Raw genomic sequence first — 15,336 nt, 5'->3', positions numbered from 1 at the left:
GAAGAAGTGGAGGTGAAGAGCGGGGCTTCTCCCGCAGCTTCTGAGCGAGAGATCTGCTCATACCCCGCACATCCAAGCGGCTGCACCTTATTTTACAACACTCCCGTGTTGTTACTACACGATGGGGGGCACAAACTCCAAAACCCAGCGCCCAGCAGGACGCCGGCACACACCGGGACGCGGGCACACCATCGCTTTCACCCCTTTGGGACGGGGACGGGGAGCGGGGCAGGCGCCCAGCGACACCCCATCGCCCTGGCAGCCCCCGCGGGGCTCGGTGCGGGGCCGGGGGGCACAACCCCGGCGGGATGCGCTGAAGCACCGGGGCTTGCGCCGGGCACCGGGGCTCCCCCGACCCCACCAGGGGGCGCCGCGCCGCCAGGGATGGCGGGGTCCGCCCGCAGCCCCGGCCCCGGCCCCCGAGCGGGGGTGGCCCGGCCCGGCCAGCCCTGCCCCGCCGCCCCCCGCCCCGGGGACCCCGTCGGGGCTCCGGGGCCGGCCTTCGGGGGGCCCCCCCTACCTACCCCCAGCTTTCCCCGAGGGGACCGAGCCCCGGCGGGGAGAGGGGGTGGGGGGAGGCGGCCAGGCGGGCGCCCCCCTCCCGCTCCTCTCCGCCGGCATCACCGCGGCTCCGCAGGGCGCTGGGCGCCGCCACCGGGGCCGCCCCCCCCCGGGGTCTCCGCCGCCGCCGGGGGCAGCCCCGCCGCCGTCTCGCCGCGCCCCCCATCCCCTCGCCCCCCCCCCCCCCCCCCTCCCGGTGCCCCGATGGCTCTCGCAGCGCCTCCGCCGGGGCCCCCCCGGTGGCAGCGGCGGTGCTGGCGGCCCTAGGGGCGTCGGGGCCCGGCGCTGCCCCGCGGAGGGGAGGCGGAGGCGGCGGCGGGGCGGGGGCGGAGGCGGAGGCGAGGGGGCGGCGGAGCGGCGGCGGAGCGGGAGCCGGCGGCGGCGGCGGCGGCGGCGGGGAGGCGGCGATGGACGAGTCGTCGCTGCTGGACCTGCTGGAGTGCTCCGTGTGCCTGGAGCGGCTGGACACCACGGCCAAGGTGCTGCCGTGCCAGCACACCTTCTGCCGCCGCTGCCTGGAGAGCATCGTCAGCTCCCGGCACGAGCTGCGCTGCCCCGAGTGCCGCATCCTGGTGGGCTGCGGCGTGGACGAGCTGCCCGCCAACATCCTCCTCGTCCGCCTCCTGGACGGCATCCGACAGCGGCCCCGCGCCGCCGGGGGCGCCAGCGGCAGCCCCAACGCCGCGGCCCCCGCGTACCCCCAGCCCGCCGCCGCCCCCAGCGCCGTCGCCGCCGCCGCCGCCTCGGCCGCCGCCAGCCTGCGGGAGCTGGCGGCCGCCAGCCGCAGCGCCCTGCTGGGAAAGGTGGGTGCCGAGGATGGGGAGGGGGCTGCGGGACCCCCGGGGGCCGCCCGGGCTTGGGCCGTCCCGTCGAGGATGGCCCCGGGGGCGGCCGCCGCGCAGCGCCGGCATCGGTCCCCCGGCGGCCGGGAGCCCCCCGAGGGATGGAGGGGACCGGGAGGGCTCCGAGGAGGCGCTGCGGGTGTTGCGGGGTCCCGCCGGGGCTGTCCGAGCCCGCTAGGTGCAGCGGGAGGCGGCCGTCGGGGGGCGGCTGTGCCCCGCCGGGGGGGCTCGGTGCGGTGCCGGTGCGCGGTGCGGGGAAGGGCAGCGCGTTGTGTCCTTCAGAGCTGCCCGCAGAAACCCAGCTGCTTTTAAAATCGATGCCCGGGGTGGCACTGACACGGCGGGGCCGGGATCAGTGCCTCCCTGTGAGCCGTGTTGTGTCGGCCCGTAGGGTGACATTGGCCGCCGGCCCCCTTGGGCAGGGAGACTCTGAGCACTGTCAACTTTATCTGCTCCCTGATGCCCTATATATACAGTAGATATGTTTGATTACCTTTGATATCTTCCATGGGATCTGCTTGAGCCGTACTTTAACGTACAGGCTTTTGATTTGGAAAGGTCAACGCAGAGATTCCTCCCGAAGTTATATCACTGCATTGGATGTTTCAATTAATTCATTTCCTTTTTTTATTTTTTATTTTTTCCTGAGAGGAATGACTAGACCTGTACTGGTGTTTTGAAGTTTCGCCTACAGGAAATGATGGCAAATGCCATACATTGTTCCGTAAAATTCAATTTTGGAGGCTGAAGTGAAATATGCTCGGTAATATTTCTGGAAGAGCAGATCCTTTATTAGGTTGCTGTGGATTGCAGTGATCTTCAGGTATTTCATAATGATTTGTCAAGTTTAGAGCAGAAGCAAGGCGGTGGGACACCATCCTCCGCTTTCTTACCCGTTTGTTTTCAGAGCCACGCGTTGCAACTCGACTTAGGCGTGCTGCTTTGTCACAGCAGACACCTCTTGTCATCCTGAATTTGGTCCGGTTTGATTTCCAGGTAGTCCTTTCGGTGGGAAGTAGGGTCCGTATGGAGGACTTACTGCACCTGCACGATTCCTCTGGCAGAGGCAGGGCTTCTTGGCACCCTGACCAAGCTTTTGTGAACATCCCGCAAGACAACCTCTGCTTTTTATGCCTTCAAGACCTCGTAACCGCAGGGGGTGCACCTCTAAGGAAATGCTTTGGGGGGGAACTTGAGAGTAATTTCATAGCGTTGTGCAATTTGTCAGAGAAGTTGAGTTGTTATTATTTTACCATGAACAGGGAAGGCTTTAAGAAGTCGCTTCCCTAACTGCTGTTGCAGATATCCTCCAGCAAATAAAACCCCATCAATGCTCTGTCGCTTTCTGACTTTGATTGAGTGGCACTTCACTTCTGTCGCGTGTTTTGCGTGTGGGTTGCCATCCGTCTGAATTTGATAGAAAGCAAAGCTGCACGTGACCTTAGAAGCACATTTAGGCTTTTATGGTTAACAACGGCTGCCTTCGCTTGCTGGGGCCAATGGGTGATGGCGGGGCAGTGGGTCTGCTGGGGCAGGGTGGCCCTGAGGTGCCGTTTGCTTAGCCTTTTGACTGACCGCGCAATTTTAGCCGGGAAATCAATGCAACGTGCTTGATCCTTACAAGGTTCATTACAGTGAAAGAAAGTCTGAACTAATCTGCTTTTAAAAAAAGCAGCAGGGGAGAATAATCCTCCTTGGAGCTGCTGATACAGCTGATTGCTGAGCTGTGCTGGAGGCAGAGTACAGCACCTCTCTTTACCAAACAATAGATGGCCTGAACCTGCCCAGAATTTGGCTTTTTGGGGCTGGTACTGAAGGGGAGGATTGTATCCCTTTCAATCTTATATTGGTCTTTGACAGCTTAGATCTCGATCTCTCAGAGAGAGCTGAAGTGATTCTTTCTGTATTTTTTTTTTTCTTCTTTTTTTTATTAATTTCAAAAATTGCCATAGATCTGCTGCCTGGGGCTTAAATGCAAATCACAACTATTTTGCTAATTAATACCTTTCATTGTAGGTTGCTCAGTGTATAAAAATGGGACATGCCATCATGGGCTTTTTGGCTAGGAAGGAAACTGCTAGTTGTGAGAGGCAGTGGCACGGAGCCAAGGTCACTTCTATCAGACTTCAGTCTTGCACAGATCCTCAGACCGATATGTTACAATCACACCAGGGATATGTTTCAGTGAGAATTTTAATTAACCTTAGAAGACAGAGCAGAGCCAGCTTGCGCGTTGCTATTATGTCTGTGTTTTGCCACTGCACATCTTACACTTCAGGGAAGTCTTCTTTGCATAGATGGCATTTTCTAAAATCAATGAATGTTGTTTAACACGTTCATTTGGCAAAACTCTGGGGGGTTTGTATTTCTTTCTCTGGACTTGGGTGGTTCTTTTTGGGTAGATTAACATGGACTCGGTCTCTCCAGAGTGCTGAAACATGGCATGAGAGGGACTGGGGATGAACTGCTACTGAGGCTCTTTGGAAAGTTGACTGAGACCATTCTTCAGCAATACTTCAGAAGTAGTGCAGGTGCTTTAAGATACGTGGCATGCATCTCCAGCGTGAGAGGCCTGGAAATGTTGTTTCCCTACAAATGTAGGCTACAAAGATATTTGTGATTCTGCCGACATGCAGCAACGTGTGCCCTTGATAAGCCAGCTTGTCTCTTAATTTCAGCCTGCAAAAACAATTGCTTCTCCACTGTATAAAGCATTTTGGGGAGTTCACCTTAAAGATGCTGTGTAAATGCAGAGTATGATTATAGACTTTATAAAAGGGTCTGAAAGCTGAAAGAACGCACTAGAAGAACGAGAGTAAGGAAATCCAGAAGCTGAGTGACCACCCCAGGGGATAAAACGGGAGGCTAAGAGTGGTTTATAATGGTAGTCGCATTACACACAAGGTTATAATTTATTGGCTCCTCTGTTTCCATTACCACGGTAGAACTGCTGGGGGAATTCAAGTTCTGTCAAAGTAAATGGCTCCCTTAGACTGGTGAGGCATTATGGTAAATCTGGGTTCTTTACTGAGCAAGGGTTGGTTGTTTTTTGTTTTTTCATTTTTATTTTATTTTATTTTTAAATTGTTGGAGTTTAGCACTTAGAATCTTCTCAGGAGTTCTCAAGATCCAATAGACAGCTAAATGCATGCAAATCTTTGGCAATTTCCTCCCAAACCAGTCCTCTTCCATTCCAGGTGCAAAGCTTATTGCCTGCTTACTCTAAATACAAACCGAGAGCAACACCTGTATAAAAACAAAGCAACCTATAAAAGATGTGTCTCGGTTTTCCCAGAAGAGCGAGCATGGCCACGGTGACAGATACACATGTGGTGCATTACCAGAAGGTGGGATAGGTAACAGCAGACTAAGATGTGCACAGAAGGAAAACGATGTGTCAGCGTGCTTCAGCCAAGTGACGGATGGGCTGCACTCCCCTGCCTTTCACTGGGTGCTTCTCCCACGTATGAGATCCGCAGAGCTATTTCACGGGTCTGGGCAGAAGACTGACTGCAATTTGCTAACCCAGGAGGGAGGTCACTAACCTTTGGCTTCGCAAGCAGAGCGAGCAGCGGTGGTTTGTTACCTGCTCTTTTCAGTCGCTCCATTTGCAGAAATTGTCTAAAAGAGAGATTGAGTCATTACTTTTTATGAGAGCTCTGTCTCATCCTACACCATCTGTATGTTTTCAAGGTTATAGTGGATCAACTGTGGAGTAGAAGTTGTAGTTTTCCACTGCTACGTTTCCTCATTGTATACACCTTCTGTTATGTGTATATCCCACACTGTTAGGCAAGAGAAAGCAGATGAAGTCCTGCGTTTATATGCATCTACATCCATTGCAAGCACCAGTGGGTTGAGTAGGACACATTGTCTTGGGCAGAAGAGAATCTTGGACTCAATCTGCAGGCCTGTTTCTTGTTAGCAGTGCACAGTATACATGGGCCAACAGACTTACCTTTATTTTGTTCTTTTTCTCAGATTTATTTTCTTCTGGTACTATGGTTCTACGGTTTTGCTGGCCAATGATTGAGCTTTCTCATCAAGTCATTCAAATAGGATTCTATCAAGGACTCTGATCTTTTTTTTTTTTTTTTTTTTTTGTGTGTGTGTGTGTGTTTGTGTTGTCTTGCAGGTGGTTAAAAATGTGTTTCAGTGCAGGAGATTAGTAAGACCTCTAAAGGGTATTGTAATGAATATAACTGTGAGTTTTACAATCCCAGAAATTAAGGCAGTCATCACAGAAGTGAGTGAGCAGGGGAGAAGGGACTGCTGAGGAGCTAAATCAGATACATTCATCATGATTCACTGAGCTCTTACGTTTTTCAGAAATACTGCCATTTGCAAGCGTCACCTTTATGCCCACTGTATTTTTTCACAAATGGAAACATTCAACCAGATGCTGGACATTGTTATTAACTTCTTGCAAGCTAGAAAAATGCATGGTGGACCTGATGTGACCAAAAGGGTGACAGTGTCAACAGAGGGCTTTTCCTTCTGCTCTCGGGTGGCCAGCAGCGACTCAGTCACATCTGGAAGAGTCACGAAGTTGGGGGGGGGACTTTGTGCCACTAGCCTGAGACCCTCCCTATTAATCCATGTCGGTGTGGCATGCCTTTGGATGCCTCCCCTTGCCATCAAACGTGGATGCTAAGTTTAATCCCTGCACGTCACCCCTCTGAATGATTCATGGATGGTGGTAACGCATGGCGTGTGACAGCGCTCCGAGTTCAGCAGCTGGTTGCTCCGAGAGAAAATGTACAGACTGGCAAGTCTGAGATCCTGTGCACATTTTAATTCTGGCAGTTTTTGCCCAGCTCCCCTAACCTCCTGCTGTTTGCTCTCTGGGGAGCCGTGTTTTTCAGGCTGAGGCCTGAGCAGGAGGAGGGAGCATGGTTCTGGGCCTGGCCGTCAAGCAAGGCTGCGTGAGCTGCCGAGCTCCAGAGGTCCCAGCTGAAAACCTGCAGCAGCAGCGCTCACCTACCCGTGTGTGCTTTCTGATCCTTGTATGCAAGCTGCTGTACAAAGGCAGAGTTATTCCCGAAGGGGCTGGGATTGTGAGAAATTAAAAAGCACTGACTGCGTACACCGAAGCTCTTAGGGCTCTTCTCTGCCGCTGAATGGAGGTTGGCAGAGATGCTGAGCTCGGTGCACGTGCTGTAAGAGTGTGGGGTGCTCCTTGCTTCTCATCTGATGGGTTCGGGATCAGGAGGGCTCCTCTTGCTGGCCAGGTGCCCAGCAGGTCCACGTGCTTGAAGCTGCTGGCTGTTAATGTAGTCGTGCCTGCACTCACAGGTCAGGGTGAGGCTATGTGTGTGCGATGCAGACCTTGCTAGGCGAAGCTGTGTCCCTGTGGGCAATAAAATCCTACAGCAAAACACTATTTGTGCCGGGGAGGTCTCTTCTTATAGTCTGGAGTTATTTTAGTTTGCTGTCTCAAAACTTTAGGTTAATAATCTGATTACTGTTTTAACAGTATGTCTGGGTACTTCATGGGTTTTACACTGCTGTATTTAGAATTTCCTCTCTACTTTCACTATTCTGTCCAACATTTCATGTGCTTTTAAATCTCTGTCTCTGTCACTGCTTAAGTTTCAGATAAACCCGTAATTCCCTCTTGCACTCCAGCAACCCACCTGTAATATCTGTGGCGATGGAAGCCACTTCCTTTTGATCTCATAAATCACTCTTCCATAGGAGCCTCTCCTTAAGCTATGAAAGGCCGGTTATAACTAATATTTCACTCTGATTAATATCTCTAAGCTTTGCAATTGCTGACCTCTTTGAATTCATTCCGTTTTCAGGGGCTTGGTGACTTCTGTGGACCAAAGCTCTTTGGGATGCTCCCAGTTTCAGCTTTCCAGTGGTCACTCATCACACACTGAGCTGAATTTTAGCTAGCGTTTTCTATGTGGTCCTGTTAAAATCCGATATTTTACAACAGGTTTTCCCAGTCTGGGGCAAGCTGTCATGGGAAGAACCCGAGATTAGTCCTAATAGGACATGAGAGCCTGGATGAAGATAAACTAGGGGATTTGAAAAAGCTGCATGACCTTGGACTTGCCCCAGCTCCCACAGCAGCTGCGCTTCTGCAGCTGGGGGATAGAGGAATGGGAAGAGCTGTGCCGACTGCGAGCCCCTGGTTCGTCCTCAGCCTCACACAGCAGCAGCCTGTTGCTTGGAGCAGTCCTGGCCTTCAGCTGCAAGCTTCCTGGCTGGACCTCTTTGTGAAAGGGAAAGTAAAACTCAAAAAAATAAAGGGGAGTGGAAAGCAGTTAGAAAAATGTCTTACTAGTGCGTTGCAGGGCTGCGCCTGGGAACTGGTCCTTCCCATTTACCAGCCCTATATCCTCTTCTGCTGGTTCAGATTTGGGTCTGATAGCCCCAGCCTTTCGCTGACAGCTCGGGGCAGCGAGGAGGGTGCTGCTGTGCTCCCTGTACTTGTTTGTCTCTGCTCCCGTGCTCCTTCAGGAGCGATGTTAAACTCGTTCTCTCCTCTTTGTGGGAAGTATTGCGTCTGCTGATAGAGAATTGATGACAAAGCTTCGAAATTGTTTGAATAGCTTTAAGAAAAACACAACCACAGTGCATGCCTGGTGCTTTAATTTAATTGTCTTTGCATGTAATTTGATCGTTTTTATTCTGTTATAAAACTAGCAAACATTAATTTAAAGCTACATGTACACGGGATGCCTCTCAGTCCAGGGGAAAGACAGAAGGAGGGGATATTACTTTTGGTCTTAAAAAGACATTCTGTTTTTAAAAGTCAAGGGAAAAATGTGAAACATCTGTAATGAAGAACACTTTCTGCCCAGTCTTTTGAGTATAACTGGGACCAGCTCTGCAGCACTTACCATGCACATATGGACTGTGGTGATGCACAGCCACGGGCAGCTGCCCACAACAGCCACTGCCTCTTTCCCTGTGCCCAACCCTGGCTGTGCTTTCTCCTTGTGCATTGTACCCTGTGTATAGATGACACAAGTGTTTGCACAGCCAGGCACTGAAAAGTCACTCGAGGGGGACATATCCGCCAAAAGTGGGGCTGTGCCCATGCTCTGCCCCTCTGCCAGGGGTCACTGGTTCAGTGTGAGGGATGCTCGGTGTCATGCACCAGGTTCACCTCACCACATCTGTAGGCCAGCTGCGGATGGGTTAAGTAGCTAACACTGTAGTCAGTTGGCCTCATCACTGGTTTCTGGCACTTTGAAAGGATGGGTTGGCCCCTTCTGAAGTCAGGCCTCTTGTTCTGTCCGAGCGGTTTGGGTTTTTGGTGTGATTGCTCTTCTCTCAGTTGGTCTTTAGGAGTTTCTGAAGAGCGCATGGTCCCGTGAAAGCTGTGAAGTTGTTTTTGCAGCGGGTCTCCTGTCTTGGAAACTGGAAGGTGTAGCAGTCTCCCTCTCTGGATTCTGGGTAGGGGGAGGCTGTAGGATGCACTGATCAAAAATAGAGGTGGACAGGACTGTTTGCTTTCACCATGGCAGTAGCCTAACACCGCGTGACACAGAGGTGCGCAGGGACATTCAGCTGCACACTGAGACAACGGGACAAAGGTGCAAAGCTTGGTCCTGTGGTCTGGAGTGCCTTAAGGATTTGTGTCAGCGAAGCCTTTGTCCCTCATGTTGGCTGTCATTTGGAATATGATTTATCAGACAAGTGACTCTAATGCTGTATATGGTGACTGAGTGCCTTTCTGTGTACAAAAGTGGTAATTATGGCAAGAGGTTGCTTCTGCCTCGATGCTTGTAGTGCCTCTCCGCTGCTACAGCAACAGGCAGCAGGAGAGTCTGATTATTCAGTCAAGTTATCATTAATTTTTTTTCCCCAAGATTTTTTTTTTTAAAATCAGATCCAAGCCAATATGAATTTGCCATTGCTAATTTTAGAATGGTCTGCTTGCACAAGATAACAAATCCCAGCTTCGGTATAAAGAAAAAATATTTTAACAGGAGGCTGGCTAGATTGTTATCAAAATGCTAATGATCATTTCTCCTACAGTCTCAGTTATTTTCAGAGGGAGGACTAGAATAGACACATCATCTGAATAAGATTGATTTTAATATGTATTACTATCTCATTAAGCTGTTAAAGTCTTTCCCCTTCTGGACAGAGGTTCATTAATTGCTGCAGCTGATGTATCATTAACGTGGGCTTAGGTGCAAGATGGGCAGGGGGGAAGAGAGATCTGAAGTTCTGAGTGTGCAGCTGTGGATGTACTATGGGTAAAGATACCACAAAGAAAGGGACACTGCTGTGTCTGGTGTGCTGCCTCCTGATTGCCTTCTGTCTGACAGCCAAAAAGTCACCCAAATCCAGGCACTATTGTATTTACTTTACTGAATGATGCTTTTGGTAAATGTTGTTGAACATGTTTACTTGTGGATTAATTTCAGACTAATTCAAATCAAAAGCTCCTCAGTGGGTTACTGTAAAAAGATGCTGTTTTATGAATTTACTTTTTAATTTCTAATTTCATTTTGAAATAGCTTTTAGCAGGCTGCCTGCTTTATGGGCTCCCTTCTTACATGCCTTGTAGTGCTTTCCTTGCAACTTGCTTCAAGTTCACTGTATTGTCATCCCTATAAGCAAATCAATACGTTTTCATTTCCGATGATAGTAGTAATTTATGAATTTTTAATTATTTTAACCCAGTAAAGTGGAGGGAAGCAGAAGGTTGACTTCAGTTGACATTTATTTATCTGTAAATAAGACACACACATGCACACAAATGTAAATATGCATGTGTGTATGTAGTATATATATGTATCTTCTGGTATTTGTAGCTGTTGGGCTGAAAAGCCTCTTTCTTGCATTCTTTTTGCATCCAGCTACAGCTGAGTAAGTCGTGCAGTGTTGTCCCCACGTGATGGGCATGGGCGTGTGTTGTGTCATGGCATGGTGGCTGCTGGCTGCTCCTGCTACATCTCTGGCCATGTGCCCACTGTGCCCCGTGAAGGATCGTGCCTGCTGGAGGGATGCTGGGTGTTCGCGTTGGCAGCCTCCTCCCGCACACCATAAATACAGATCTGTGCTTGTCGTGAGACTGGGAGCCTGTCCCTAGTAGGATGCTGAGCTGCCCAAATCTTCCATCTGCCCTATGCATGTGCATGGATGGTTCCTGCTGCAGTTGCACCTCATTTTCAGGGATGGGGTCCCACTTGTATGGGAAAAAATGAGAATCACAGGCTGAAGTAGCACTGATGAGAATCACCCCCAGTAGCACTGGGGGTGGGCACTGGTCTATCTGTTGTCCTTTGCAGAGACTTTTGTGTTTAGTGGAGACTATCCCACTGTTCATTCAGCAGCTTTCCTGTGAAGAGTCCCCTTCTTCTGCATGCTTTCCTTCTAACACAAATAATAGCAAGGCCCTTGGAGAATACAGTCATACATATGCGTCATAAAACACAGTAAAATAATAGGTGACAACCATGAGAAGGATTTTTTTCTTGCTTATTGTCTTCTGCCGGGTAGGTAATTGTGCTGTTAGATCACAGTGGAATTGCAATGTTTACATTTCACAGTCATGCATTGACGTACAGTCGGAGCCAATCATACCTTTTTAGTAATGAAAAATCAGTACATTATTTTCTAAAATGAAAGTTTGATACTTTTGAGCTACGCTGCAGAGGAGAAACTATTTTTTTCAAGCTTGAATTTTATTTGTTCTGAAAAACACAGGACTTCCTTTTATATGCAGTCAGTCTCACTTTTATCTGAGTATATATTTCAGTGGCGAGGCTGTCACTGTAGTCATTGCTATTAACATAATTTAGCACACCTGACTGAAGGGGCTAAGCTGGCTTCAGCATCTGTAATAATCGTACAGTCAGGGAGAGGTCATTTTGTGCTTATTAACAAACAACAGCTCAGCAGACAGAGCTGAACGGACATCTCCCACTCATCACAAGCCTTGAAAACCAGGAAATCAGTAGTTAAAGGGGAAGGTTTGTGTCTTCCTCCCTTTGTCTCCCCAGCAGCACACTGAGATGCAGAGGTACAGAGAGCCACAAGTCCTTTTCTTTCCAGTTTCTCTGCTCCTAATATATATATATATATATATATATATATATATATATATATATATATATATATATATATTTGGTATGGATTTTGTACTGCCTGAGTCTCTGTTGCTAAGCATTGTTTTGGCCTATACCGTGTTTTTAAAAAACTACAAAATACTGCATCAAATCTGCTACCTTCTGCTGCGTGTAGGGCTGAGAATAGGCCTGTGGCTGAACGAGAGCAGGAAATGGGCTGGGTGCAACGGGTCACAGCGCTCCTCCTGGGAGCTCGGGCCTTATGATGCTCTTTGATGGCTATCCTCTCCAAAATGTTGGGTCCTCCTTTAAGAAGTTACTAAAAACAGGAGCCCCAGAAACAACCTGCAGAGTCAGTGGTGCAGACAGGAGGTCTCATAAGTGATCTGTGTCATCGTCCCCTTCCCGCAGCACTCTGTCACTGGTTGAAGACATCCACGGGGCCCTCTGTCCCCCTTTTCCTCTCAGCATGCATCGTCTAAAATGGTGGCACAGGAGGTTGTGGCATTTTTAATCTCCGTATCAGAGTCGTAGAACATAGACTGGGTCATCTATGTTGGAAAAGACCATCAAGATCACCAAGTCCAACCATCAGCCTGATGGTAGGTCAGGTTGTCCCATCACTAAACCAGGCCTCTTACTGCCACATCCACACATCTGAATCCTTCAAGCACATTTCTAGCCCGTAGTGCAGGGCCCAGCTTTCAGGCAGGCATCGTCACGCTTCCCCGTGCAGTGGGTACATGGTGGGACGGAGAAGACACACTTCTTGCACGTGGGTGGTGAAATGCTGCCAGTGCTGTTGGCGGTCGAGGGCTGCTGGGGTGGGCTATGCCGGGCAGTGGCTGGTGACGATGTGACTGTATGGCACTTAGTCACACCGAGAGACAGCACGAAGCTGGGCAAGAGACGAGGGAGGAGTGTTCTGGATGCTCGGCTTCCCGTGGGAGTAGGTCTCGTGCGATTGCTTCATCTTGAAGGCATGAGGGGAGCTGCTTGGGGAGGAGCTGCCCTGGCAGTGCTGCGGGTTGGAGCTGGTGAATGTAGTTAGTAAGATCTGGGGAGTGCCTTGGACGCTGGTTTGGGGTGGTGTTGACCCTCTGTGAGCTGGGGAAGTCCTGTGTGCTTGTGCTGGGGCCTATCTGTTGTTGAATTAAAACTCCTCTTGCTGTGAGCACTCTTCACATGGGCCACCACCCGCAGGACGCCAGAAGGTGACAAGGAAGGGACAGGGCAGGAGGGGGGAAGGTTCCCAAGGGGAAATGCTTTCCAACTGCTCTTTTGTGTTTCATCAAACCGGGATTAAAAATTCCAGGAGTCACTCCAGTTATTCCAGCCTTCTTAATGTGCTTTTTGTTAGTTTAGTTAGATTTTTACAAAGCAGAAATTTAAATTCTCTCAGTAGTGGCACTTGTGTAGTGCTGGGACACTGCCCTGTCAGAGGGGCTCTTTCCTCTGCAGTTTGGTCACTTGAGCATAAATTCCTCTGGTTATGAAAACTGTGATCAAAGTGAGGGTTTTTTTTTAGTCTTGAATGTCTTTGATGTAGGAAAGCTTATTTCATTTAGTCCCAGCTATCAGAGGAAAACTTTTTGTTACTTAAAGGCTGGGGTGAGAAGAGTCAAAGCTCACCTGCAAAATCAGAGATTGCGGGGGACCAGATGGAGTTCAGGTTCCTCAGCTGCTCAGATGGTTTTGGTGAACACTTGCTTCCTTTGCATGTCAACTCATGACTGAAAAGCAAACGGTTTTGAGCAGCGATGCCAGCTCATTGAATCAGCCACTCCTTCCTAATGCTGGTAGAATATACAGAAGGCAAATGCACAGCAAAGGCTGTGGCCAGCCCGAAATCGCCTCATTAGTCTGGGAACCCAGAGTGACTGGTGGTGAGTAGGTAAAGACCAGTGAATCTCAGTCAAGATGGCGAAGATTTATTTATTTATTTATTTATTTTCTTCCTTTTTTTTCTAAAGAGCATCCTTGGCTGATGAAGAGCCTTAGAAGATGCTTCTATTAACAATATTTCACTTTTTAAAGTTGTATGGTTGCAGACCCAAGAGAGCAATCATATGGGGAGATGTTGACGTTTGTAATGTTCCGTGTCCTAGCCGTTCAGCAGCTTTGTCCGACTGAACTTCAGATAAACACCGTTTTGTTTTTCAGTACTTTTTTTTTTTTTCTTTTTTCTTTTTCCCAGTGATTAATGAAGAAAAGTGAGTAATCTGCTTCTTGGCAGTGCTGCCAGGCACATAGTAAGAGAGCAAATGCCTCTCTCTGTAGCAGAAAGGATGAATTGATTTCATTTTTTTAACTTCATTTTATTTCCACCTCTTTTTCCCCTTCAGTCCCTGCAGCCCAAGGGACTGCAGATTTTGAAGATCAGCGTGAAGGAGCTGCGATGCCAAAGCTGTTCACAGGGGCATAGGAGAGCCTCGGGGGCCAGGTACTCCCGAGGACCGTGACTGGGTTGCTGTGGGAGGTGTGAGAAATCACTGCTGCAGCTAGCAGCGATATTGTGGCACCTCCACAGACCCATTTTGCTGGAGGAGAAGAGTCTCCTTCTTAGTGAGACAGACTGGAGGAACAGCATTTGGATAGCTTTGCTTCATTGCCCGGGTACAAATATTATTCAGGATAATGGTTTGCACTGATGGAGTTGCTCTGTTGCTTTGCTGTGGCTCTGCCAGGTGTACCTGGTTTTGGCTCTGCATGCAATGAGCATTTTTGCCTTTTCCCTCCTGTTTGTTGCCAACCTGCCCTCTCCATGCCCTCGTGAGCCCCCAGTGGCCATTTGGCATTGTCCCCCTGCCTGTCCCCAACCCTCTGGGTGCCAGGAGCCCCCTGGTACAGGGCTGTACCACAGGGCTGCTCCTCAGCCATCCCAGCCCCTTCCTGCCTGTTTTACACCTGAGCAGTGACAGGGCAGAGATGGACCAGAGAAATGGGCACAGGAAACAGAACCTGGCAGGCACAGCGACAGACAGGGAACAGGCAAAAGTAAATCTTGCAAAACACACAAATGTGTGTTTTGGGAGGCTACAGTAGCTGATGAGGAGCTCTGCTGTTGATTCCTCAGCTGTCTTGATGCAGTGAGGATGCTGTAAGGAAAATTACATTTTTGTGTTGGAGGGTTTCCTTGGTTATACTGCTTCCAGATTGAATATGGAATTGCATAAATATGGAGTCGTTCTTGTGTCTTATTTCATCACAGCCTTGCTGGAGGAACTCCTTTGATTTGCAGAAAGGTTTAGAGTGGAAAAATTGTTCAACAGCCAAAGCCAGCATAGTTTCATACTTAATGGATTGTTTAAATTTCCCAATAGGGATATTCAGTTTCTGAACAATGATAGTAAAATCCTGACCTTATGTTACAGCTTCAGTTCTTTAATAAGTAGAGGTATCTTTATTTAATGTCTCTTAATACCACAGAAAGCTTTATAGAAAATAGTGAATATTAGTGCTGCCCCTTTAGATGAGAAATACGGAGCAGCCTCCTAGCAGTGGGGTAGAGCTGGACAGAGACCAGGCTTGAGGGCTCTTCTGTGGCCCTTGATATCCTCAATCTCTTATCATCATACATGTGTTTGGAAAGAGCGTAACACATTTCATAACAGGTTTTGCTCTGGTTGAAAGTGCTGTGACAAGCTTCACCTACTTCACTGTGTGTGTACTACAGCTTCATTTGGCCTATATCCAAGTTTAGTTACTTCACTTATTTCAGTTGTTTCCCTCTTCTATTTCCTACTACTAAATTGCTGTAAAATTAACTGGAAAACTACTATTGTGTACCCTGTTTCTTTCTTTTGTCTTCGTATTCTGGGTCTTTTTTGTTCGCATGTGTTTATTTTTCCTGAGCTTATTTTCTCTTTTATTGCATCTCTGAAGCTTTTGTT

The 15,336-nt window shown here is 49.2% G+C and overlaps 1 protein-coding gene across 1 annotated transcript in view; it reads left to right on the top strand.

The window, feature by feature from the left end:
* Positions 1 to 953: 953 nt before the first annotated feature.
* SH3RF3 (SH3 domain containing ring finger 3) overlaps positions 954 to 15,336 on the top strand; it is a gene marked incomplete at its 3' end in the record, with an annotated part of 228,873 nt that continues 214,490 nt past the window's right edge. Inside the window, exon 1 of the mRNA XM_084282789.1 lies at positions 954 to 1,364. Coding sequence (XP_084138915.1) covers positions 969 to 1,364 — 396 coding nt within the window. The 5' untranslated portion in view covers positions 954 to 968. The remainder of the gene's footprint in view (positions 1,365 to 15,336) is intronic.

The sequence above is a fragment of the Netta rufina genome, assembly GCF_964035555.1.
Source record: "Netta rufina genome assembly, chromosome: 1".
Classification (NCBI taxonomy): Eukaryota; Metazoa; Chordata; class Aves; order Anseriformes; family Anatidae; genus Netta; species Netta rufina.
The sequence above is the reverse complement of the archived record's forward strand: the minus strand, read 5'-3'. Positions and strand labels throughout refer to the sequence as shown.